This window comes from Arthrobotrys flagrans (assembly GCF_004000055.1).
Source record: "Arthrobotrys flagrans strain CBS H-5679 chromosome Unknown unitig_1, whole genome shotgun sequence".
NCBI classification, from domain to species: domain Eukaryota; kingdom Fungi; phylum Ascomycota; class Orbiliomycetes; order Orbiliales; family Orbiliaceae; genus Arthrobotrys; species Arthrobotrys flagrans.
The window spans coordinates 5,040,028-5,064,446 of record NW_027137556.1 but is presented as its reverse complement, the minus strand read 5'-3'; the positions used below and the strand labels follow the sequence as shown (position 1 = coordinate 5,064,446).

Sequence of the window (24,419 nt, the reverse complement as noted above, 5' to 3'; positions counted from 1 at the left end):
GACTCTGATTCAGGGGGGGATATTTGATTTCACGCGCTGAACACCGTGTAGAAACATTTCGCCTTTTATGCGCCAACATGATATCCAATAAAGCATAGGAACGGGTTTAGGTGACACGTATATGGGTTGATTAATGAATACATGCAATATATTTAAAACACTAAGCATGGCCTTCACCCATGTCCTCAGGCGATAAGTAGTCCTTCTGCTCTGCCGCCTTATATTCTGCAATAAGATCCTGAACGACAGCCCTATAAAAATTATTAGCCCATGAAACTCCGAAAATAGGAAATAGTTAACCTACTTGGACTCGTCAAACTCGTCCAAGCTATCCGTAAAAGGCGACACTTTCTTGTACTGCTCCAAGAACGCCCCGCGCTTCCTCAGGATGTTATATTGCTTAAGTAAACGCTCAAACAGCTGTACTACCCCATTAGTAAACCAAATTCCACCCACATGACAATGGAAGGTATACATACTGTAGCAACAGAAGTGTGATTCGCAAGCATGAGCCCACTAACCCGATGCGACATCGGAATATACGGTGACTTCTTCGTCAAAGCGACTTGAATACTCGCCGGCCCCCAAGGAATAAACGTCGCCAACTTTCGTTCACGAATACGGAGAAGCGATTTATGCACCTAATCCCACCCCGTATCGTCAGCCTAACCTCCCCAGGAAACGAAAGAAATGGAGGATGGTACATACGTCCGTAGGATCCGCCTCTCCCTGAATAATATTCAAAATGGAAATATAACAACTCTGCTTCGTCGGCATAGCAGACACCATTCGATTCTTCGGCTGCAACAATCTCCTCATCACATCCAACACCGTTGTCTTTCTAACCGTCTTTCCCTGATTAACACTGTCGCTCGTAAACGGTGTATACGACGTCATAAGGAAATGACATCGCGGAGTAGGTATCAACGATGCAATAATACCAACAAGGTCATTGTGCATGTACCCGGGGTATCGTAATGTAGTCGTACTCGCGCACATAACCGTCGACACTAACTGGTTTGTCTGAGTAAGCGATGGTTCTTGAACATGTAGTCTGTCTGCTGCTATCCTTGTTAAAGCGCCGTTATCCAATACGACGACCGAATCGGCGTTTTGGGTTAGACGACGTAGGGCGAGTAAGCTGTTATACGGCTGGACGACAACTTCTCCACCGTTCGCCATGTCAGGGAAGACCGAGTATGTCTGTATCAACTTCTTTGGGAATCTATCGTTCAGCTTCTCCAGCAGGAAAGATCCTAATCCAGACCCGGTACCGCCGGCTATCGAGTGCAATAGCATGAACGCCTGTTTATAACCCCAATATATCAGCAAATAATCCCATTTCAAGTCCCGGAGCCGCCATCGTACCTCAAGCGAATCACTACCATCCGCCTCCCGATCTAACATCTCCATAACTTCTTCATACACATTCTCGCCAGCATTAAACCCTAGCGCCCAGATATTCCCTGCTCCACCTCCGTCCTTCGGTACGTGGAAGTTTTCCGGGTTATAAATGTTCTTGTATGGTCCTGTTTGAATGCCGTGGATGACCTGTCGCAGTCATTCCGTCATTAGCTTCAACCCACCCCCCCTTATTCCAGTGTATCCATTGGAAAAAAACGTACTCTGGGCTCCAAATCCAGTAATATAGCTCGGGGAATATATCGTGTATCGTCCGACTATCCCAAAAGTCAGTCTATATCCTCACGACCCTTCAATCCAAGCTTCAGACAAAAAAAAAGAAATACCTGATAAAAGAACACATCCTTCCTATCCCCTCCTTCTGTCGCAAAATCTTCCAAATTTCCGTCCTGACTTATTCCATGTTCCAGACATAGCTGCTGCCAAAACTGACTTCCAACTAGGTTAAACCGCGACAGAGAATTTGTTAATTTCCCTTTATCTTTTTGGGAGGTTGTAAGTAAGTCGACGTTGGCTAAGACGTACTGCTATTTCCGCACTGTCCAGCTTGTATTGTGATGATTTCTCTAATCGATAAAGATAACAAAGCCGTTAGCGTGCGGTCTGGGGTTAACCTCTGCGTGGTATGGAAGCTTGTGGGTACCGAGGCATGGTGATTTAAGGGAGCGACTGATCGCTCGAACCTTGAAGCTTGGATCCGTATCGATAAAGTGTATAGATCCACGGGGGGGTTCGGAGGAAGGAATCAGTATGGGGTTGCGATCGTTTTCCTCGAACTGGTTCCTGATAGGTTTTATCGCGGTGGGTGGGTGTTTCTTGGTGTTGAAGTTACGCGGGTCGCGGTTCAACGTTGTTGGGTGTTTGATGGGACGTTTGCACTACACTTAAACAATGGCATATAAATTTCTATACACAGCACTCTAGTTAGAGCTTGACTACTCTGATTTTCTAGCTACACACAAGTATTTACTGATGAAGGCATTTGTATCTACTGGTCTTGGGAATATATTTTTTGACGGCCCTCGTAAGAAAATTCAATTATTAAATCGTCAAGGTCCAAGTCCCTCCCCCTAGAAAGATTTGAAAGAACAAAAGACATAAAAAAGGTAGGTACGCTGTATGAATCTATCCAGTCACACAACAGGCTAAGTCGCAGAATTGGAAAAAGGAGAAGAAGAAGCGGAGCGCTGGGTCACAAAAAAATCCGAGGATATATCAAGGAGATAGAATGTAGGAAGAGGAAAGAAGAGAGAGAAAAAGAATCGTACAATCAATCGCCAAACATTTCATATCGTTACAGGAGGGATACCAGAATTTCTGGTCTTTGTGTTCAAGTAGATAAAAGTAAAGGGCATTAGAAAAAAGAACGCTTGCATAAATAAACATGAAAACTTCCAAATCAATCATTAATCCCGCGCACATTCGTACAATCGCTTTTTTTACTTTTCAGTATGTTTTTATGTTTTTCGCTTTCTGCTCGATTACAATATTGAAGATTCGGAGGGGTGCGCTCATGCTAAATCGCTAGCAAAATGGGTGGTGACAAGACAGGCGTTTAGTCTTGATAACCGAAAGTATCTACTTTACAGTCAATTTTAGGTGGGTTCGCTATAATGCGGGCGAGAGAGTAACTTACCAGTGGTGATATGTGTAAGGTGCGACGTACGATGTCGGTTGGAATTGGTGCTTCCAGTGTCGTCGTTCACACGGTAGCTGCGGTGGCTCGCTGCACTAAGCGGCCGAGTGTATTTCCTGGAAGCGGCACTGGCTGGCCGACTGCCCATCATGTCTTCGTCTTCTTCGCGTGGAACCTCGCCGAGGAGTTCACGGCTTCGATGGCGCTGCTTTCGTCTCTCTTTCCTTGCTGCTCGCTCCTCTGGCGTCTCGTCCCTCTTGTGTCTGGTCTTCTTCTTGCGTTCAGTTACATATGAGAGATCACCGGCATCGTCGATGGTAGTATTGGTTTGGACGGTTTGAGCAGTTTGCGGTGGCTGGGGGGTAACCGTGCGATCGTCGAAGTCCTGCTGAGGCGAGTAATGGGCATTGGCATTGCTGGGACCTGGCTGTGGGGAATAATGATCCTGCGAGGACTGGTAGCTCTGGTGTCCTTGCTGCTGATAGTTCTGAGAATATGAATTCGAACTTTCACCAGTATCGGGGAACATCGGGGCTAGGCTCGTAATGTTGTTATAAGATCCACCATGTTGCATGAAACGCTTCAAAGAGGTTGTCGACTGCGTAAGCGCCGGCGACTGCGTGTCGATATGGGTTTCTGCCGCCTGTTCCAATTTATACCGACTATGGTGAACAATTGGCTTCGGTTGCTTTATCTCCAAGGACCGGCGATTGGCTTCCAAGCTCGGTTTTTCATAGATAGGCGAAGCGACTTGTCGACTATGCTGAGGATACGGTGAGTTTTCGGCCGTCCCCATCTGCGGAGTATTCGCCCAGTCCTCTTCAAACTCGGAGTTTGTCCGCGATTGTTCCATGCCCTCACCCTTCTTCTTGCGGGTGAAGAAGCTCTTGAATCCGCTGGAGGCGGTGGTTTCTGACCATCTCGAAGCCTTTTGGCCCGATTCTCGCTTCTTTCCCTTGTCAGCGGTTGGGCTGTTGTCGTTGGATTGAGAATTGTTCTGGGGGGCTGGAGGTGAGACGGGTTCGAGAGGAGTTTGAATAGTCTGAATTGTCGGGACCGAATGTGCGGGACCTTGTTCGGGTTGGGCATCACGATATCCCCGAGGTGTCCTCATGCCATCATCGTTAGGGGTTACACCACGAGTAATAACGTTAGTCACTTGCTGCAGCGTTACCGGGTTAGCAATGCCATAATGGTAGTTCAACTCGCCATTGCTATTCATAATTCGCTGTCCGATGCCGGCGGCTGCACTATAATCGACGGCACCAAGGTTGTTGGCGCTAGCATTGTTATAGCTCTGGTGGCTTTGCTGGCTGCGAATGCTCTGGGTATGAACTGGGATCTGAACGTGATCTCCAGCGTGGGACGCAGTGTTCGACTCAGTGTACGCATAAGAAGCAGCAGCCTTGAGGCCCTCGACCTCACCGAGGAGCTGAACCAACATATCCTCAATTCTCGCCAGGTCATTGCTACTCTTCATGCTGAGTCCCTTCAACGCTTTCCTGAAGATATTCGTCTTCTTATGAGCCTCTTCTTTCTCTTCCTCGAAATTCCTGGGCGCCTTGATTTGTCTGGATATCGGCAGCGGGATAACCGGTCGTGGAGCACCCAGTTTCGCCACTGTCTTCTCGGCGCCTTGGTCGATTTCGAGGACCATTTGGTTGGAGTGGGCAGCAAGCTGCTTCTTGAGGTCATCGAAAGAATCCCTCATTTCAGCTGCGCTGCGGACTAAGGTCATAAGGATCTCAGTGTCTCGTGCATTTCGAGCCGCATCTCGGACAGTGAGCTAGAAACACATATTAGCAAAGACATCTCAAAGGTAATACTGTAGAGGATATACGTACGTGATCCATAAGGGCGACGATATCCTTGGACTGGATACGATCGATGCCCCGGCCAAGCGCACTATCATAAAGAGGTGATGGCATTCCATGGCTATTGCTACTGCCTGGGCGAGCATGGCCTCTAAACGGCGTAAACTCATCACCATCTTCAGAAAGATCGTCCATCCCTCCGATTCCAATACCACCAAATGAAGAGATGCCCTTCAGGCCCGTTTGAATTCCATCGTCGGATTCAGGACTCAACGGATTGCCAGGGTTATTGTATCCCTCCCTCTCCATTGGCAGAGGCGTAAGCATGTTCTCTCTATCAACAAGAGAGTCTTGGTCAACATCGCCAGTGAAATCGCCTCCAGAGTGGCCTGCTTGCAATGCCCTGAGCCCAAAGTTTGCGTTGTGACCTCCTGCATGATCATCCTCCGCATATCCCCAGTGCTGATCACCCCCTTCCATGGCGATTTCACGAGAAGTTCGATCGGCACCATATGGATTTGTGGTCATGTCATCAACTCCCGACAGAACCGACATATCGCGAGACATACGGTTGTCGGTATACGGATTGGTGATGGCGTCGTCGTTTGGCATAACTTGAGAGCTGCGGTCGGCGCCGTATGGGTTCGTTACAACATCGTCCTCATCTCCAAGCTCCGAACGCCCCAGTCCTAGATCGGATCGAGACTGGTAATGGCCGTAGGCTGGATCGTCGTAGCCGTACACAGGGGCGGCGTTGAACCCCATCCTGGGAGCTTCCGAAAGAACCGTCGATGCAGGGCTCATTGTACGCTCCTGAGGACGAAGCGAGGCGTGGGAGTGCTGGCCGTGGACATCTGATAGATTATCATAAACAGATGCACGCTGAGATGGCACATCAACCGGGGTATTGCGCATCGAGGCGTAGGCTCCAACGTCCTTAACATTTTGCCCGGCGGCAACCCGCTCTAAATGACGAGCTTCGAAGCTTCCGGGGGCAGAGTCTCTATTGGCAAACCTATTCTCAAAGTCTTCGTCCAAATGGCTTGTCGTATCGGGTGGGTCAAGCTGAATTCTGTGGACCTCAGTAACCGAGGAACCAGTGCCACGATTACTTGGGACGGAGAGGGCACTCCCTGCGCGCGCGTTTGGCGCGGCAAGCCCCACATCGCTATCCCCATAGTCTCCATACTGATAATGGTTCGGATCGTAGCCAACAGCGGAATCGTCAACAACGGAGGTGCCGACGGCGGAATAGCCAACGGCAGACTGGTCCACCACCGATTGATCCGCGACGGACTGGTCGGCGTATGACTGGTCGGCGTATGACTGGTCGGCGTATGACTGGTCGGCATATGATTGGGCTGCTACGGATTGGCTGGCCACTGATTGTCCTACAGTTGATTGATCCACTTCCGTTCCAGGCTGAGTCGGCGCATCTTTATTCCCTTCAAACCACCAATTCATAGCATCTCCTCTGGGTGAAGTACCTTTGGGCAGCTCCGAGCGGGATTGGATTCCTTGGTCACGAGCCTCGATATCATCATGATTGTGCCGGCTGGACTTGTTAGGATGCCAGCTCGGCGCAGTCGATGCTGATGCTACAGACACCTCCGATTTTGCGGCAAAGGTATACTTGCGAGGGGATAGAGGGGCGACCTGGATAAGACCTTGAGCATCAAATTGACGGCGTATGCTTGCAAAGCTTCTCTTTGGGGTGGGTGCCTGTTCTAAGTTGCTAGCTGGTGTTCCTCTTCGAGATATATTTAGGGGAGCAACGACTTCGGGCATAGAAATCGGAGGGGGGGTATTTCCGGTCATCGGCATACCACTTCCTTCGGCCGTTGGATACGGCGCCCCCTCGATATCGGCGTGCATATGATGTTCATGTTCGCCTCGATTCGAGGACGCCATACTAGGGATCGAGGGCATCTTCAACTGCTCATGTACAGAAGAATGCTGTTTCCCAAAGAGACCATCGAGGGGTTCAACGGCAGGCGCACCATCCGCGAGATCAGACCCAGGTGCCGGACCCGGTCCAAAACCAGGACCCCTGGATCTCACGGATTCGGACCTTAAGAGCGCCGAGTTATCACTTTGAGATAGCACCACTCCGTAGCCTGTCGTTCCCATATCTGCGTCTGGTTGTAAGACGAGCATGGGGCCTTCTTGCTCAGATTGCGAGTTACCGGCGCTGTTTTTCTCCGTAAAAGCGCGGGCAGCCTCAGCGGCGATAGCGGCCGAGGCCGCCTGGTCGATTGCAGACGTATTGCCTGCTTGGTTGCTAGCTTTCAGAGCTTCGAACTGAGGCAGGATCAATCTTTTGATGGCATCTTCGACAGCCTCCAACAAAACTGGATTCTGCGCCAGATCAGAGGCATTGGATACGTTACGAGCACCGGAAACTTTTCTCCGACCTCCATCGCGGGAAACGCTCCTGCCGTGTCGATCTCGAGGCGATTTGATCTCCCTGGAGCGGGTCGACGGCTCCCCATTGAACTCCGCCATCTTCTTCTCGAGTCGCCGCCGCTCTCTTCTCTGCTCTTTCGTTAGCCCTTCTCGGTCCCGGTCCAGGCTCTGACTTCGTTTCCGCGAAAGGTTGCTGCTGATGTTGCTACCGAGGTTGCTACCAAGGTTGCTACCAAGGTTACTGCCTTCGCCGAGCATAAGTTCCCGCTCATTACTCAAACTCCGGCTTCTCCTCTGCGACAATGGGTGTAAACCCGAATCGCCATCGTCGTAAGTTTTTCTCCTTCCTCTGGGGCCAGAATTTGTTCGGTAATACCTTGGGGAGCCAAGGGGAGAACCGGGTCCTTCTCTGATGACATCGATCTTCATCGGAGGGTGGACGAGAGATTGCGATTGTTCGGATACCTCCGAGGTGAAGTCGTCCTCGCCTCGAGTTAGGGTCAAGTCGCTACCACCGCCCTCCGATCGCCTCTTCCGCCTATCCTTTGCGACTATCAATCTATCTTCATTCTTCGGGTTAGAAAGCGATATTCGCTGAGTGTACGCGGGTGCTCGCTTCGTGATAGGGCGTCCATCCGGTCCTAATTCGATAGCTCGCGCTTGTTGGCTAGCTCTCCGATGCGACGATGGTGTCACTTTAACACGCACGCTTGGTCGGTGAGATGGCGCACTCCCTTGCCCTCTCGCACCTTCGAAATACTCGATAAGCAAACTTGTCTGCGAGCCCTGGGAAACAGCGCTAGCAGCATCGGCGTCCACGATTTGCTTCTGATGATGGTGTTTCTTGTTAGTTTCTATGGTGATTGCTCGGCCGTCATCCGGGATGGAATAGGAGGATTTGGTCTGCAAGGAAAGCATCGATTTGTCGCCACCGACACTGCTGGTGCTGACGATCGATGGGTCGGGCCTTTCGAAGCCCATGGCTGTGGTTGGCATGTCGGAGGTCGCTAAAGAAGATGAGGTTGTTGAACGAGATTAAGAGATAGGAGATCCAATGAAGGATCGATGAGCAGAGGCGCAGCTAATGCTGCCTGCTGAAGTGTCGAAACGGATGTGGATGTGTTGTTGGGTGGATGGGGTCCCGCTTCCCCTACCACGACTACTTGTTCCCGTCCGGGCTTGTCGTCGCCACCTTCACTACTGAGTACTTGGTCAGTTGCCTTCTGTTGCGAATTCGGATAGATCCATCCGGGATTAAAGAACCAACATCCCCTCTCCGAATTGAGCAAAGGAAAGGAAAAGCGAAAAGGAAAAGGAAAAGCAAAAGGATGTCTTCCGCCTACGGGAGCGAAACGACGCAGCCTTGGAAAGAAAAAAAGACCCAAGGTTGGCTGGCGGGAGGAAGGTGCAAAGGCTGCAGCTGAGACCTTTTTTGCCTGTGCTGTGCTGTGCGTGCCCTTGCTTTAGGGATAGACTTCTCCGCCCTTGCGCGCTGTGCAGCGGGTTTGTCAGAGTTTCGTGGGAGGAGCCGTTATGAGGAAGTCCGCGAGTGCGGCATAAAACAGCGACACCTTTTCTTGTGCTTGGCCTGATGGATGGGGAGAGTTTAGACTATACCTTAAGAAGATGAGGGAGCAATGTATGTACTGTCGAGAATTTGAAGGAAAGAGAGTCGCGAGGGATGCAAGCAAGCTAGCTGTCAAAGAAAGGCAAACCCCCGCCGCTGCGTGCGAAAATCGAGACACAGACAGCGTGATGCCGACAGGCCTGGGCGGGCGGGTCGGAGCGAGAGAATTGTATATTCGTGGTGGTGGTGGGTGACTATAAGCTGATACTGGGGACGGGTGTCGAAAGTATCCCCAAGAACTAGCTTATTGATACCTCTGAAATGTGGTATGAAGTATTTGGTATTTTACAGGGCAAGCTCTGATGAACGAATAGAACGAGGGTTTAAATTCGGTCAGCTACCAGAGCATACTAGATTTTCCCATTCGTTCCTTTCTTCTCCATTGGTATACCCGTGAAAATAGAGTCGAAGTCGTGTCGTGTGGAGTTGAAGGTGCGCTATTCTGTATGTACCGTACTGTGCTTAAAGTACCTGTGTATTCGCCTGTGCGACAGCTACAAATGCAGCAGTAGATGCAGACAAAAACGGGGTTCGGATGAACTTTAAAAGAACAAGAACAAGAGAGGGGTTGTCTCCTGCGGCAAGGCCAGCAGCGATAAGTATAATAATTATCTCGTGAGCCTCAATTGAGGAGAACGTTGTCTGTATGTATAAGTATATACACTCGACTCTATACTGGGAAGCTGGCGACCGAAGTTTTGAAGGGTCGTCCCAACTGCTGGTTGCCAGGCCAATGCTTCCCGGCCATGCGATTATCTTCGCAACCGACTTGGCCTTGGCCTTTTCTTCTTTCCCCCCACCGGCCAGAGACCTCAGGCGGGCCTTGTCCAAGCTCAAGCGCGAACCGGACCAGCCAATGGAGCTGGTCACAAGGCCATTCCTCTTCGACCGCGCTGCCAACTCATCACCAGCCAAATGTCCTGATTGGTTATATTTACTTACCAAAGTCTCACATATTGACGGCCCATGTCTCTATCGATTTTACTCCACAATCGAGGTCATGATGGATCTAAAGTCTAGTTCACGATGGGATCTCAAGTTTTTTTGTAGCAAAAAAGAAGAAAAAATGATCCTCCGAACTCAACGAGTTCAAAAGTACCATCTTTTCTTTCTCTCTCTTTCATTTGCTTTGAGTAGTGTAAAGTGTAGTGTACCGTGTAGTGTGTAGCCAAGCTAGGTTCAACAGACCTAGCCACAACCATTTTTTGTCGGTTGAGCCCAACCTCGAAGAACTAACAGTTATAAAAGTCCATATTAGATGGTCGCGAGGCTGAAAAAAAAAAAAAAAAAAAGACAGATAAGCCGACTTGACGACAGTAAATAGGCTTCCTAAGGAAAGGGAGAGAAACAAAAGAAGCAGTTTCGCAGCACTCCGGTTCAGAGGCGGGGGGGAAAAAAAACTAGTAGCACAATTAAAGGACAAAAAAAAAAATTCAAGAGAACACCGACCCTGGGAGGCGATAAAAAGCAAACGTCTGAGCAAAAAAGCAGAACGGGTCAAAACGAGAAAGAGAAAGAGAAAGGGAAAGGGAAAGGGAAAGGGAAAGGGAAGTTCGGAGAGTGTGGAAGTATTTTTTTTGTTTCTTAAACATATTTGCCTCAAGCGATGTACATGATTAAGGTGATAATATGTACCCCAGGATCAATAAAGAAAGAAAAAAAAAGACCGTAATATTCCCCAGATGCCCGTTTTACAAAATATTCAGGGCATCATATTACAGTTGATTGGTTGTTTCAAGTCGACAGGTCGTCCTCCAGAAACTTGTATGCAAACTTGAACTCAGTCTTGCGCCTGTTCATCCACGTGCTCTCGTAGTCGAAAAAACGATAGGTTCCTTGTTCAAATTCCTCGTTGATCACCTTGGGTTCCTCGTGTCTCTGGAACCAGGTTTGGTACTGCTTGTGAAACCGCCAACTAAGCTGCTTCAAGCGCTGCGCCGCGAGGTATTGCTGGTATGTTCCCTGTCGGTAATAGAAAATATAGAAAAGTGTATCCGTGTCTACCTTTCCGAAGAAACTCGGCTCCTCCAATAGGCCGAGAGGCTCCTGAGGGTAGTGGGCGGGCGTCTTATATGGAGTCTGGGGTTTATATCGCTTGGGTCGTTCCGCATCCTGCGCAACGGGGAGGGTTGCAGCCGACGCAGCTAACAGCCTGAGGGAGTGAGGACTTGTGGGATCATGTTTCCTCGCCTTCACTGCTTCAAATGATGCTATCAGATCTTGCAGTCCGGGCGGTAGCTTGAACTTCGGATCCGCCGTGGCACCATTCGTCATTCGTGGGGAGCTGGTCCTCGAAGGCATCTTTTGCAACGGCTTGGATGGGCGTGTTTCGTAGGAGGTAGAGAATAGTGAGTTCGGATTGTCGTCCTCCACCGGCTCGGGTGCTGGTGCCTTGCCATCCTTGTCGGACGGCGTGGCTTCCTCTTGCTGAGCGGCCGAGTGGTGTGTTGATGATTGTGAAGAAGCCTCCCTCTGCATGCTTGATACCGATACAGGGGCTGCATGCGTACTCGATGGGGTCTGAACGGCTGAACTCTGGGCTGCAGCGCTGACCTTGTCGAGTTGAGGTGTCGGCGGAACGGATGCAGGTACGGATTCCGGCGGTGACGTTGTATGCTCCGGTATCGGTTCTACCGTGATGGCTTTCGACGGCTTCGGTGACGGCTTGGCTTTTGTCGAAGCGAGTGATACCGGTACGGCTGACGTCACAGGGGGCGTCGAAGATGCAGCATTGTTCATATGGCTCGGCGGGGGAGGTAACGGTGCAATTCCCACATTCTTATCTGCTGCCGCTGCCGCGGCTGCTGCGGATGCATACTTGAGGGGTTCGCCGGCGGGGCGTGTTGGTGGTGGGGCAGGTTTCATCGTGGTCCCGTTCATGCCGGTGCTATGGATTGTGGCCAGTGTCGGCAAGGGAGATTTCAGCTGTGAGGACGGCCGGCGTGTATTGGAAGACGAGGAAGTATGCGTCTCGGTCTTCTTTTCGGGAGGTTCATCGTATATCGACTGGTTATCCTGCGACGATAATCTGTCGTTGTCGAGACCGACATTATACAGGTCTTCTTCTTCGTCCAGATTCAGGCCGTCAAACATGGATTCGTCTTCAGTAAAGTCCTGATCACCATTGCATTCGACATAGTACTTGATGTCGTCCTTGATGTCAGAAACTTTCTCAGCTTCCAGCCCACCGTTCTCCACCAGTCGTAATATCAGTTCCAGCCTGGATTGGTGCCATTTATGCCGTTCTACCGAATTTTCAACGCTGGAGAGTCTTTCGGCCTTTGCGCTGTCCTTACGGCCCTTTTTAAGAGTCATGGTTATTGACTCCATTTCGGTCTCGAAAGTCTCGATCTGACGTTCCAGTTCCTCTACCATGTTCGATAGAAACGCACATATCTCCACTTTTTCCTTTTCTTTCGGATCCAGTTTTGCTGCCGCTGATAATCCTTCTTTGCTGTACGCTTTTGTCTTCATTTCCTTCTCGACAGCCTTGAACTTCTCCATTTGCTAAAGCAACACGAAGACAACCAAATGTCAGCATACGAACACCGGATAGCACATGTAGGCCCGTAGAGACGATAGAATCGATGTCGGAAATGTAGATGCATGTATAGAGGGGGGTGTTCGGGGCTAGATATCGGATCCTCCGGAACTAACCGTCTCTATCAGTTTCCGCTGCTCCAGCAGAGGTTTCTTGTCCTTGATCTCATTACTAGCGGCCCAGGACTTGATCTGATCCCTATGCCGCTGCAGCTTCTTGATCTCGCGCTTGAGAACATCTTCCAGCTTTTCCTTCTGCGACGGATTCGATGTTTGCTGTAGCTTGTCGTGGGTACCTTCAAATGCCGTTATTCCCTCCGCTACTCGTTTAAAACAACGGTCTACTTCCTGCTGTAACTTCCGCTGCGCCATGATTGCCGGAGGTTTGTGTTCTATGGTAGGTTTGCTCTATGTCGGATGATACGATGGAGGATAGAATCGAGGGGCGAGGATGTCGAATACAGGGGTGGGATGGAGGAGGATTCCAAGGGATGAAATGGAGGAGGATTGGATGGTATTCTGGTAGCGGTTGTGGAGGGTTGTTGTTGTTCAGAGATTTGATTTGATTGTTCTCGGTCGTGACTAGTAACCTAAAGTGTTGGCGCTGCCTGGCAAAAGTGTTGGCGAGGAGGTTCGAAGAGACCAACAGCTTGCTTTCAGTTAGCAACTTCGTAGGCGGTGACTTGGTCAGTTGGTTCTTTTCGCTTTTCGTTTTGACGGTATTATATGTTATGTGCCAACTATAGACGGTCGCAATGGAGTGTTCTACGCATGGCAATGCAATGTGGCAGAGGTTCGATGCAATGGCAAGTTCATGTTGGAGCACAAATATCGGAACCGCAATGCTGTGCAGTGTCCCGTGCTATAATTTAAATTACATATCATACGGAAATCGGAATCTAGAAACTTGGTGATACGGGTAACATAACATCACATCCCACCGAAATAGTTAAAATATAAGACACAGGGCGTGAGAGAGTGTGGGCGTTCTGGTCAATGCCTGAAACCCGGCTCGTATCAGCTGCTAACGTAATAGGCCCTGTTGGCCACAGATCACTCTAAAAACATACCATTGCACCGTCATGGTTATGACGCCGGTAAACTCCTAACCACCACTCGGGTCCTAACCTATCAATCCGGTGGCTTCCCGGTGGCTTCCCAGCCAGTGATTCTAATTACCGTCAGCCTGACAAAGCTACTGGATCAGGTTCACGGCTGAAAACCCAGTTTTAGCCTCATTCCAAACCTATCCAGAGTCAAACAAGTTTAACATAACCCGGTCCGCCCGCCCACGGAGTTAACCTGCGTCCCAGACATCGCATCTCAGCAGCTATCGAGCTGGACATCCGTGGAAAACCATGAAAGGTACTTGTATATTGTATCCTATAATTGCACACGATACAGGATTCCTTCGACGTAACTATACTATAACCGTTGGAGAATGTTAGACTGATTTTTCTTTTTGAATTCTTCGCATATTTGAAGCAATCGTCCAACGAGTCCTATCGGCTTCGGTGACAGTCGATTCACAGTTGGTCTCGTCCATATCGAAGGGACTCCTAGTATTCGCGGCTGGTATGAGGCGTCGGTAGACGGTGTGCATTGTCTATCTCTCCGAATATCTAACAGGGTAGCCGTCAACTGACATTGACTTATCGTTGATATCTAGTCGGCCCGGACGATGACGAATCCGATGCCGCAAATCTCGCAGGAAAAGTCCTCAAGATGAAGTTCTGGGACGATGAAGAGGGCGGCAAGGTACCCAACTTCCTAATTAATAACTCTAATAACGGCTCGGGATTTTGATCCGATGCAATTCAAATTCTAAAGTGGAAGAAGAATGTCGTTGATATTGAAGGAGAAATCCTTTGCGGTAGGAAGATAACCCTATTGGATTCGACAACAAGCATGTGCCGACTGATGCTGCCTTGATAGTGTCGCAATTCACCCTTCTGGCAAATACAAAGAAAGGAAGCAAGGTAGTGCTTCACAGCGTCGATCATCATATGCATCATGTCTAATCGAACTCTACACAGCCCGACTTCCACGGCGCAATGGCTCCAGATCGAGCGAAGGCGCTTTACGAAACATTCTTCCGAAAGGTCCAACAGGGTTACCAGCCGGAGAGGGTTAAGGATGGTGTTTTCCAGGCTATGATGCAAGTGCGTAAATATTACGCTTTTATCAATAGCAGGTTCTCAATAACACGCGCTAACATGGAGTATAGGTAGCTTTGGTGAATGACGGACCGGTAAGAAAGAAATGTTGAACTGGAGATAGTGGTATAAACTCCTAAACTAATATTCGCGAACAGGTGACTCTTGAGCTAAATACCCCGGATAAGAAAGCTCAATTGAGGCCCCAAAAAATGGATAAACTTGCCAAGTTAAAGGGAACAGAAACTCCAGGGTCGACTTCCGATGCTGCCTGATGCGCGTTCGTCACGATACCTCGAACCAGGATATTTTACTTATCGATAAAGCCTTCGACAACCCCAATTGACTAATAACTTTTGAATACTCTTTTTTTTTTTGCAATTAATAATAAACCCACGTTTATTTAAAATACACCCGGACAAACCTGCGAGTATTACACCTGGTCCTTGGGGACCATGCAGGTACCAAATGTCGTCAGTATTTTCTGCAGCTGTTCAAGCTGTGGATGTGGAGCCCCACCATGTTGAGTTGCGTTTGGCGGGGTACACGAAGCGGTCGCTTGCGTGACCCCAAGTGCGTTCTTCTTCCAGAACGTTCCTCCCAGCCCCCAGCGGTCACCACATTCCTGCTTCGACGTCCTCACTATTTCTTCAAGTGTTTCCTACCTCTCCACGTTTCCTAGTGCTATCTCCGTAGCCATCGAACCTCAAATAATATCCTCTAACGAATTGCCCCGTCGAATTCCATATCAATCGTAATAAACCTCCAATATGGCCGAACCAGCAAGTAAGCTAGCCTCGTCCAACAATCAGGAATCACCATGTTCAAATCTAATGATGTAATCAGAGCGCGCAAGAGTCTTCTTCGACGTCTCGATCGGTGATAAACGCCCGGAACGAATCACTTTCGAACTTGTAAGGATCCTTGCCAAAAACCTCGCGAATACTAATGCCACTAACCATATCTTTAGTACACCGATAGTAAGCCCGGAATACTACACCGACACCACAATTCAGGCTAACAGTTTATACCAGTCGTCCCCAAGACGGCCGAAAATTTCCGAGCGCTCTGCACTGGCGAGAAGGGAATCGGAAAATCCGGAAAACCACTTCACTACAAGGGTAGGTCTATCCTTTGCTTCTTCGAAGGCTGCGAACTTTCGTTAACGATATAACCAGGCTCCGGCTTCCACAGGATCATCAAGAAGTTCATGTGCCAGGGTGGTGACTTCACTGCAGGCAACGGAACTGGAGGAGAATCAATCTATGGAGAGAAATTCGCGGACGAGAACTTCGAGAAGAAGCATGACAGGCCGTTCTTGCTCTCCATGGCCAACGCCGGACCCGGTACCAACGGGTCACAGTTTTTCATTACTACTGTCGATACTCCCCATCTAGGTAAGCCCCCTAATCTCGCATCCTACCCGTGGACTTTTCTAATACGGCGATTATAGATGGTAAACATGTCGTCTTCGGACATGTGATCAGCGGGAAGAGCGTCGTTAGAAAGATGGAAGACACGAAAACCGATCCCCAGGACAGGCCCGGAAGGCCCATTATCATCCAAGGTGAGGGAACTCCTATATCTGCTTTCCGCACTTGATCCTAACAGAAATAATTCCGTAGACTGCGGTGAACTCCCACCTGGCGATTCCGGTATCATTGAACTCGCAGATGACGGAACTGGCGACAAGTATGAGGACTTCCCCGAAGATGCCGACGATGAAATCGGCATTGAGGAATCCTACAAGATCGCCAGCGAGATCAAAGACATCGGAAACGCTGTATTCAGGAAGGGTGACTTGGAGCTGGGCATTGAGAAGTACCAAAAGGCTCTCCGGTACATCGTCAGCTGGGTTACCTTGAATCAAGACGATGGAACCCCAGAGCAAATCAATGCCATGAACACCCTTCGCTTCAGCTTACACTCCAACTCGTCCCTCCTCCAGAACAAATCGGGTGCTTACAAAGATGCGGAGGACTCTGCTACGAAGGCTCTCGAAGTCCCTGGTATTAGCGATGCTGAAAAGGGTAAGGGTTACTTCAGGAGAGCACAGGCTAGATTGGGCCTGAAGAATGAGCAGGGTGGGCAGGAGGATTTGGAAGAGGCTACCAAGTATGTTCCGAATGACGGGGCGGTCAAGAAAGAGCTGGATGCTATTAAGAAGAAGCAAGCCGAGAGGGCCGCGAAGGAAAAGAATGCCTACAAGAATATGTTCAAATGAATGATCTTACAGTTAGGTAGTATAGTTAGGGTTAAGATTTTAGATATCTTGTGGGACCCTTGTTTACTAGCACAGGTTTTAATTTCGAGCCTTGGCCGGAAGAGCTAGCTTGAGCATACTACTAGTAATACCGGGTTTTCAATGGAGAATTGAAATATGCATTCTGGTCAACTGAAAAGTTCATACTGTCTGAGAGCTTCAAATGGGTAGGATTGTGATCAGTACACTGTTCAAAGGGGACCGAGGAAAGCGTTGTGTGGTAATTCCTCCAACGGCGCGCCTGCAACAACGAGACAACCAAGCTCATAACCTCTTCCCACTACACCCTCATCAACGTCTCTTCACGTGCATGCGCCACAGCCACCCCGGGTGAGAATCTGGCGCTTCCACGATGGTTCGAGCGATTAAAGGTATTTTCCACCAGGATCATGATTTATATGACAGAATCTAACCATTTACTAGGCGTATTAGTCGAATGGTGTGTACCGTCTATCGTGCGTGTCCAATGCGTCACAACTCAAGCTAACGTTAACACTGTCAAGTGATCCTTCGATCAAAGCCATAATTCTCGACATAGATAGCAAGACCCATGACTTCATCGTCGAGGTAAACGGCCGCGCGCTCTATCAAAGAGATATAATGTACTCTTGCTAAGATTCCGTAGAATCTGGATGAATCGCACTTGATTATCAAAGACAACAAGGTCGCTGAGCTTAAACGGATGCTCGAGGAAGTACGTCTTCTAAGATACCGCCCGTTGGAAAATATTCACTAATGACTCTGTTTTAGCGTTTAAATGAGCATACCAAAGTTGACAGCCTTGAGGAAGAGGAAGAAGAAGAGGACGATTAAGTTAGCCCACGAATCGAGGCGCAGAATGATGTCGCAGCTGTGAGCATTGTTTCGGCTCTCAGGTCCTTATATTCGACAACGTTGTACATTGCGTCCGCGGACTATTGGCCCGCTTCAGCCTGAAATGACTAGATCTCGTCGATTTTGAATTCAGAGCCTCGCCCACATCTCGCGTGACCATGTATTGGCGAAAAAAAATTTCCCATGCCGTCGTATTCGAAGTCACAACTATTACAGACATGATTCGACGGCCCTCTAACTTTATACAACATGAACAATTGTTGAGAAAGAGGCTCGTCCGGCCCTTCCACGAGAAAGCGTATCTTTCAAGTTTTGTTCCATATCCATAACGGATGAGCCACATGCACAGGGGTGGTCAACGGGTACCTGCAGCATCCGGTACCGTTTTCAGTAATATGATGAGCTGTACCCTCGCAACTGGCTGCCAACAAAGAGCGCCGTTTAGGCCTGCCTGACAACAATCCTCGTTTCGGTTGACAGGTCAGAAATCTCCGAACTGAGGCTTTAGATTTTGAGCAGTATCTTTGATACGCCCGCATTCTGCAGACTTTTTTTTCAATGTCTGGTACCTAAACCACCAATATTCTTTTCGAAAATGCGACTCTCTTGGATATATATCGTCTAGGGATGGTCGCCCATTCCACGCTCCTATGCTGCGATCTCACTATATGAGAGCGTGATACTCCCTAAGATGTCACTGGTGAGGACACCCCCTACAGACCTACTTGATAGCATCGGCACTGACGGACGAAGCGTTTGATAGGTCTAGGAGCCCTCGCCCCCCGCAAAATATATCCGCAGCACGATGTCATTCGACACTTGTCCCACTTGACTGCTCATTCGGTGCGGTTCCTTTGTGTTTTAAGTTTCTACGTAGACTATCAAATAAAATATTATTCTTTCCCTCTAGTCTTTTCTTCTCCTCTTCCTCAAACACCTCCCTTTGATCACCTCTTCTTCAGCAACCTTCTACCATTTTCTCTCCTCCTCCTCCACCTCATCCCGAATCTCCGAATTTCTTCCTTAATGTGAAGAGCCATACCTCCACTTATCCTATATCTGCTTCTTTTCTTATATCCTTTTCTTCTTTGTTCTTAGGCCCCCATTCTCGCAGTATCATCGGACTTATACTTTTGTTTTTGGTATAGTGCTCCCTTGTCGCTTTCATATAGGGTGTCCGTAAGTACAGACCCAATCTGCACGATCCCTCTTTCCCTACTACTCGTCGTTACCATATATTTGGTATTGGCTTTCATATATTAGACTAGGCATCCGGACTTTATATTGATATGTATAAGGTATAAACCCTTTTGTCTTGTCCTATAATAGTTCAAGATGTTCACTGGAAATTCATTCAAGGCTATCGAGAGTAAGTTGTCTCCTATGCTCTCATGCAAAATATTTAATCCACTGACAAAATGCATTATAGTCGCTGAGGATGATAGTTCTAACAGCTCCGCCCCGGACACCGTCGTTGAGATTGTTCAGGGCCAACGATCTGCTGTAGCCAAACCAACATCGCACCCCGTCAAGCCTAGCCGTTTCTCCAGTTTGTTCGAGAAGAGCCTTGCCACTGCGGGATCTTCCACCACTGCCTACAACCAAGCCGAAGACGGCAAAGCCAACGACCCGATCCCACGATACAAAGTGCCGCGCAACGGTCAAGGAGCCAAAATGAACCCACCCAGTCCCCCACGAGCTCCCGGGGAAATCTATCCCAAGCGTTTGTTCGTTGACAATATCCCATATGCCGCTAATAAGAAAGACCTCATTGCCTTCTTCGACGGCTTTAGAGTGTAAGTCTACTTTTTGTATCGTTATATTCCCTATAAGGTTGGTAGCTAATATAAAGCAGTGGGTCTATCACTTGGCAAAGGAAGCCTGGCGTCACCAGTGGCCACAGCGGCGCTGGATACGTCGTCCTTGGGTCCGAGGAAGAGGCTAAGGCTGCTGTTAACCAGTTGAACGGAGCCATCCTCAAGGGCCGAACTGTCAAAGTTGTCCGTTCAAAGGTTACCAATGGTGGAGGCCGAAAGTCCCAAACGGACTTCACATCATACGCAAGGCAACAATCTAAGCCACCTGGCCCTCAGCCCAAGATTCAGACCGTTGAGCCAGGTTCTCGCAATAGCGGTCCTCTTAGCCTCATTTCGGACAGCGCTTCGACCCTCCGTAAAGGTATCTTTGACTTAGCTTGTAAATCCATCTGCACTAGTGGCAAGACCCCGGATCAAATCTTTCAGGAAATCAACTTCAATGACGAAGAAAAGATTATGATCCGTGACTTCTACTTCCGATACAAGCAGGCTCAACAGAATGCCCCGGAGCTCTTTTCACCCAATGTATGTGTCTGACTCTTATTTTTGGTAGCAATGGTAATTTCTAACAAAATGTTTTAGCCAATGATGGATATGCTCGAGCTCCCTTGCACGACTCACGGTTTGACCCAGTGCATGGAATGTCATCAAGCCTTGCTCTTGCAGAAAATCCGTGAAGAAGAAGAGCACAAGGAAAACATGAGTTCCTTGACTCGAGCGATACACCATCATTCTTCGTCTTTGGATTCCGGTGCCACTCTCCACGGAGGCACTTACCAATCAGTTCCCGTTCATCGCAACTCCACGATCGCGACTACCGGACAACCCCTTCTTGCTGAGGCCGCAGTCTATCCACCTCTGACCGCAGCCAACGCTCTCCGTCTTTATGGCCCCAGGTTTGTTCGTGAGAACTTTCCTCAACAAGACCCTCCGATCCACAATACCATTGATCGAGTCCCAAGGGTTGGTTTCATGGCAGAGAACCCGTACTCACGTCAACATGCTGTCGTCCCGACTCAACCGGGTGTCAAAACCCACTGTGCCTACTTCTTACGAACCGGTCGTTGCGATTTTGCTCAACAAGGTTGCAAGTTCTCCCATGAACTTCCACCGGGTGGCCAAGCCGAGCTTACGGTCCCGACTGCTCGTCGAACTGTGTCTAGCCCACCCAGCTTCTTCGCTAGCCGCAACCTCGGCCAACTCGGAGGTGTTGTTTATCCTGACGTCGCTCACCGCTTGACTCCCCTCCCGGATATTGATCTCATCGAGGCTATCGCTCCTGTCCATGGTATTCTGCCCGCCCCAATGTCACGCGCCCCCCGCCTCACTGAGGGTGAGTTTTCCTTGGTCCCACGTGGTGGTGGTGGTGCCGCCGCCAGGGCTACCCAACCGGTCTTGAATCGTTTCCAACCACTCGACGAGAGTCCACTTGCCAGCGCACGCCGCAGGTTGGCCAGTCAACCAGCTCAACGCCAAAATTCTCGACCATGGCGCGAGCCATCCGAGGCTAGACGTGAGAGCTCATCCTGGAAGCAGAATTCTGAACGTCAAACCGGTCATCATAGCGAGACCGACGGCGCCGCTGATGATGAAGAATCTTCCGAGGATTTGATCTCTTTGTCTTCTTTCGGCCATTGATCTCTCCGACTTGGGACCCTCTTTTATCCTCTTTCCTTTCTCATCACTTTTAATACGAACTGACAAGCTAGGCATTTTCAGGCGTTGGAGGACTTTTTCATTTCTCTTTCTTTTCATTTTCACATCATCATCATCATCATCAGCGTCTGACTTTTTTCCTTCCTCCGCTTTTCAGACCTCTTGCATTATTCTAACACATGAAAATGAGGAGTAACGTCAGAGGGACTAGCGGGATTCGCATGTTTTGATTCCATTTTTCTCTCCTGTCTACCTTTCTGTCATGTGCCCTTTTGTCACCAGGCTCAGACATCTACTACCTTCAACTGACTTAACGAAAACTATTCTAACGAATTTGCCAGTAGTAACAACAGTCGTCTACTATACATATACACGCGGCATGTATGTAGTCCACAGCACATTACTACCAAAAACCATGAGCGTTTCGACTATTCTGTTTTCCCCTTCTGTATTTTCTCCCTTCGTTTCTTTCCTCTGCGCATACTTCCTTTTCCTAAAACCGTTCCTACTAATTTTATCTCGGCGTCCCTTGTGCTTTATACTTCATACACTGGCTACTATCATGAGGACTGTTTTAAATAGATTATATAGAATATAAAATCCAACAATTTTGTATCATATGGGTTGTGTTGATGGTGTCGTTGGGAATTGCCGTTGTAGGCAATGGAGACTTGGTCTCCCAGCTTCCAACTACTCCTTCGAATCAAATGATTTAATTGTCACCACCAATCGTTCTCTAGATTGAAATTTAGGATCTATGGATTGGGTAGTTTCTACCAAATCATCATTGATTTTATCGGAAACGGTTCGTGTTTAGCAAAGTGTTTTGGTGTAATCCGCATAAAACCAGCTATTTTACCATCGATTGGTGTATTGTGTTGTCTCTGTTGTTACTGCTTCAACGGTCAACAAGCCGTTGGAAGGTATCAAAGTCGACATGGGGTATCGAAAGGCGATATAGACCGAACTCTGACCCCTGCGGTAGAGAGATCGGTCCGTGCGCTCTTAAGACCCTTGGACCCTGGGGCTTAGCAAGGTGACGACAACTACGGCTCGGAATGCAACAGCCGAACTTCATTATGCATAGTCATTCTCCCATGAAACTCTGTCTATAAAAAACCCACACCCAGGTAAGTTAGTAATCCTTCAGCATATTCGCAATCCTAACGATTCGGTAATTAATTTCCACATAGAACCCGATTACATATCTTATACAATCGGTATACGGAATACGCGATGGACACTCACACCGAAACCGTCGCCCGCATCTCCTCCACCCTCAAATCATTCTACACCACAAAGACACCATACCGCATCTACCACGGCTCCACAAACTCCACAAGGGCCTCTACCCTCTCCCGCTCAAATTACATAGACACCTCAACCCTCACTCACGTTCTAAAAGTCGACACCGACAATGCTACCGCTTTAGTAGAACCCAACGTCCCAATGGACGCACTAGTCGCCGCAACTCTCCCTCATGGTCTCCTACCCCCCGTAGTAATGGAGTTCCCCGGAATAACAACCGGAGGAGGGTATTCCGGCACATCCGCGGAATCGTCATCATTCCGTCATGGATTCTTCGATAGAAATGTAAATTGGGTCGAAATCGTTCTTCCGAACGGTACCATCGCCCGGGCATCTCACGAGGAAAACACAGATCTACTTCACGGCGCGGCATCTTCGTTCGGTACCTTGGGAGTAGTAACTCTGCTGGAATTACAATTGATCCCTGCGAGGAAATATGTAGAAGTCACATACCACCCCATCACCTCCGGCGAAGATGTGATTCCCAAAATCCAGGAATTAACAGCAGATCCATCGAACGACTATCTCGACGGTATAATGTTCAGCCGTAACACCGGTGTAATAGTCTCAGGCAGACTAACCGACTCCCCCTCACCGTCAACAAAAGTCCAGGGTTTCACAGCACCCACGGATCCCTGGTTCTACATCCACGCCGAAAGGATATTATCTTATGAAAAGGGTACGAAAGAACATCCGTTCGTAGATACGGTGCCCGTAACCGACTACCTCTTCCGTTACGATCGCGGCGGCTTCTGGGTCGGAAGATATGCATTCAAGTATTTCATCACCCCGTTCAACAGGATTACGAGGTACATACTCGACTACTTCATGCACACCAGGGTAATGTACCACGCTCTTCACAAATCCGGACAAATGGATATCTACGTCATACAAGATGTAGCAGTACCCTACGATGGTGCAGTTGAGTTTCTAGACTTTTTAGAAGGAGAATTTGGAATATACCCATTATGGCTGTGTCCCCTAAAGATGAAGGGGAACCGAGGAGATTCACCACACGGATTACTAGCCGAGGTTGCAGCGAAAGGCAAACCGGAGTATTTACTAAACTTCGGTGTCTGGGGTCCCTCGCCGGCGAAGAATACAACGGAATTCATAGAAATCAATAGACGGCTGGAAAAGAAGGTGGATGCCTTGGGTGGGAAGAAGTGGTTGTACGCCCAGACTTATTATACGGAAGAGGAGTTTTGGGAGATTTATAATAAGATGGAGTATGATGCTTTAAGAAGGAAGTATGGTGCGGAGCATTTGCCTAGTGTTTTTGATAAAGTCAGGACGGATCTGGCGGCGGAAGAGAGGAGGAGACGTGAGGATTGGGGAAGTTGGTTGAGGGCGTGGTTCTGGAGTATATGGCCGCTTAGTGGGTTTTATGGAGTGCTGGCGGTGATATTGGGATCGAGGGAGTATTTGTTACCTAAAAAGGCCATCAAGGAGAAGAAGAAGTAGGCAGTGTGATGGGGGTTGGCGGGAGATATCGAGAGATAATCTTTATAAAACTTCGGATACGGCTACTAGTCTAAAAGTTACTGAAGAGAGATATCATCTATGAGCCACTAATATCAATTCTGATTTTGTTTGGATCTGTACATGCTCTCCGGCTCCCCGGGGGGTTGCAAAGTAGGCCCCACCGAGGTGTTATCCGATTCGATGTGATAGTAAGTAAAGTAAAGACGAAAGAAGAAAAATAAATAAACACTAGAAAAATATGACGCCTTGACAATGTAATGGAAAAATGAATGAGCGAAGCGAACTGAACGAAGACACAATAGTGTATATCGTAGATGTTGCAAACAGAAAGGAAAACTTGGTTAGACCCGTAAATGATGATGACCCCTTCCCACCTTTGAGAACCGATGCTTGCTTGCGTGTGAATTTTGGTATACCCTGGTGCAGAAACAGTAGTGATAAATACAAAATCCCAA

General features: G+C 48.7%; 8 protein-coding genes across 11 annotated transcripts; 5 read left to right on the top strand and 3 right to left on the bottom strand.

The window, feature by feature from the left end:
- Window positions 1-160: 160 nt before the first annotated feature.
- On the bottom strand, window positions 161-2,073 carry DFL_009495 (uncharacterized protein; the record flags this gene model as incomplete). Its single annotated transcript, XM_067639391.1, has 9 exons — window positions 161-251; window positions 305-420; window positions 480-641; window positions 709-1,305; window positions 1,369-1,551; window positions 1,626-1,679; window positions 1,749-1,861; window positions 1,948-1,988; window positions 2,066-2,073. 9 exons carry the CDS (start codon window positions 2,071-2,073, stop codon window positions 161-163), a joined length of 1,365 nt encoding a protein of 454 aa, XP_067487186.1.
- Window positions 2,074-2,977: 904 nt separating this feature from the next.
- On the bottom strand, window positions 2,978-8,259 carry DFL_009494 (uncharacterized protein; the record flags this gene model as incomplete). 2 transcript variants are annotated; one of them, XM_067639389.1, is made up of 3 exons in its annotated part: window positions 2,978-3,003; window positions 3,059-4,844; window positions 4,903-8,259. In XM_067639389.1, 3 exons carry the CDS (start codon window positions 8,257-8,259, stop codon window positions 2,978-2,980), a joined length of 5,169 nt encoding a protein of 1,722 aa, XP_067487184.1. The 2 variants fall into 2 exon arrangements, with proteins under 2 accessions (XP_067487184.1, XP_067487185.1); XM_067639390.1 differs by having other exon boundaries at window positions 2,978-3,000.
- Window positions 8,260-10,639: 2,380 nt separating this feature from the next.
- DFL_009493 (uncharacterized protein) lies at window positions 10,640-12,817 on the bottom strand (the record flags this gene model as incomplete). 2 transcript variants are annotated; one of them, XM_067639388.1, is made up of 2 exons in its annotated part: window positions 10,640-12,412; window positions 12,563-12,817. In XM_067639388.1, the coding sequence occupies 2 exons, from the start codon at window positions 12,815-12,817 to the stop codon at window positions 10,640-10,642; spliced, it is 2,028 nt and encodes a 675-aa protein (XP_067487183.1). The 2 variants fall into 2 exon arrangements, with proteins under 2 accessions (XP_067487183.1, XP_067487182.1); XM_067639387.1 differs by lacking the exon at window positions 12,563-12,817 and having other exon boundaries at window positions 10,640-11,383.
- A 986-nt stretch (window positions 12,818-13,803) lies between these two features.
- Window positions 13,804-14,876, top strand: DFL_009492 (uncharacterized protein; the record flags this gene model as incomplete). Of its 2 annotated transcripts, none has more annotated exons than XM_067639386.1 (8): window positions 13,804-13,810; window positions 13,978-14,040; window positions 14,115-14,203; window positions 14,276-14,318; window positions 14,381-14,424; window positions 14,482-14,607; window positions 14,673-14,696; window positions 14,760-14,876. In XM_067639386.1, the coding sequence occupies 8 exons, from the start codon at window positions 13,804-13,806 to the stop codon at window positions 14,874-14,876; spliced, it is 513 nt and encodes a 170-aa protein (XP_067487181.1). The 2 variants fall into 2 exon arrangements, with proteins under 2 accessions (XP_067487181.1, XP_067487180.1); XM_067639385.1 differs by having other exon boundaries at window positions 13,967-14,020.
- A 495-nt stretch (window positions 14,877-15,371) lies between these two features.
- On the top strand, window positions 15,372-16,825 carry DFL_009491 (uncharacterized protein; the record flags this gene model as incomplete). Its single annotated transcript, XM_067639384.1, has 7 exons — window positions 15,372-15,387; window positions 15,448-15,515; window positions 15,572-15,581; window positions 15,636-15,722; window positions 15,780-15,998; window positions 16,055-16,168; window positions 16,227-16,825. 7 exons carry the CDS (start codon window positions 15,372-15,374, stop codon window positions 16,823-16,825), a joined length of 1,113 nt encoding a protein of 370 aa, XP_067487179.1.
- A 391-nt stretch (window positions 16,826-17,216) lies between these two features.
- On the top strand, window positions 17,217-17,677 carry DFL_009490 (uncharacterized protein; the record flags this gene model as incomplete). The annotated part of the gene is made up of 5 exons (XM_067639383.1): window positions 17,217-17,235; window positions 17,288-17,303; window positions 17,368-17,431; window positions 17,490-17,558; window positions 17,615-17,677. The coding sequence occupies 5 exons, from the start codon at window positions 17,217-17,219 to the stop codon at window positions 17,675-17,677; spliced, it is 231 nt and encodes a 76-aa protein (XP_067487178.1).
- A 1,356-nt stretch (window positions 17,678-19,033) lies between these two features.
- DFL_009489 (uncharacterized protein) lies at window positions 19,034-21,153 on the top strand (the record flags this gene model as incomplete). Its single annotated transcript, XM_067639381.1, has 4 exons — window positions 19,034-19,067; window positions 19,128-19,494; window positions 19,554-20,040; window positions 20,098-21,153. 4 exons carry the CDS (start codon window positions 19,034-19,036, stop codon window positions 21,151-21,153), a joined length of 1,944 nt encoding a protein of 647 aa, XP_067487177.1.
- Window positions 21,154-22,407: 1,254 nt separating this feature from the next.
- Window positions 22,408-23,943, top strand: DFL_009488 (uncharacterized protein; the record flags this gene model as incomplete). Its single annotated transcript, XM_067639380.1, has 1 exon — window positions 22,408-23,943. One exon carries the CDS (start codon window positions 22,408-22,410, stop codon window positions 23,941-23,943), a length of 1,536 nt encoding a protein of 511 aa, XP_067487176.1.
- Window positions 23,944-24,419: the final 476 nt, after the last annotated feature.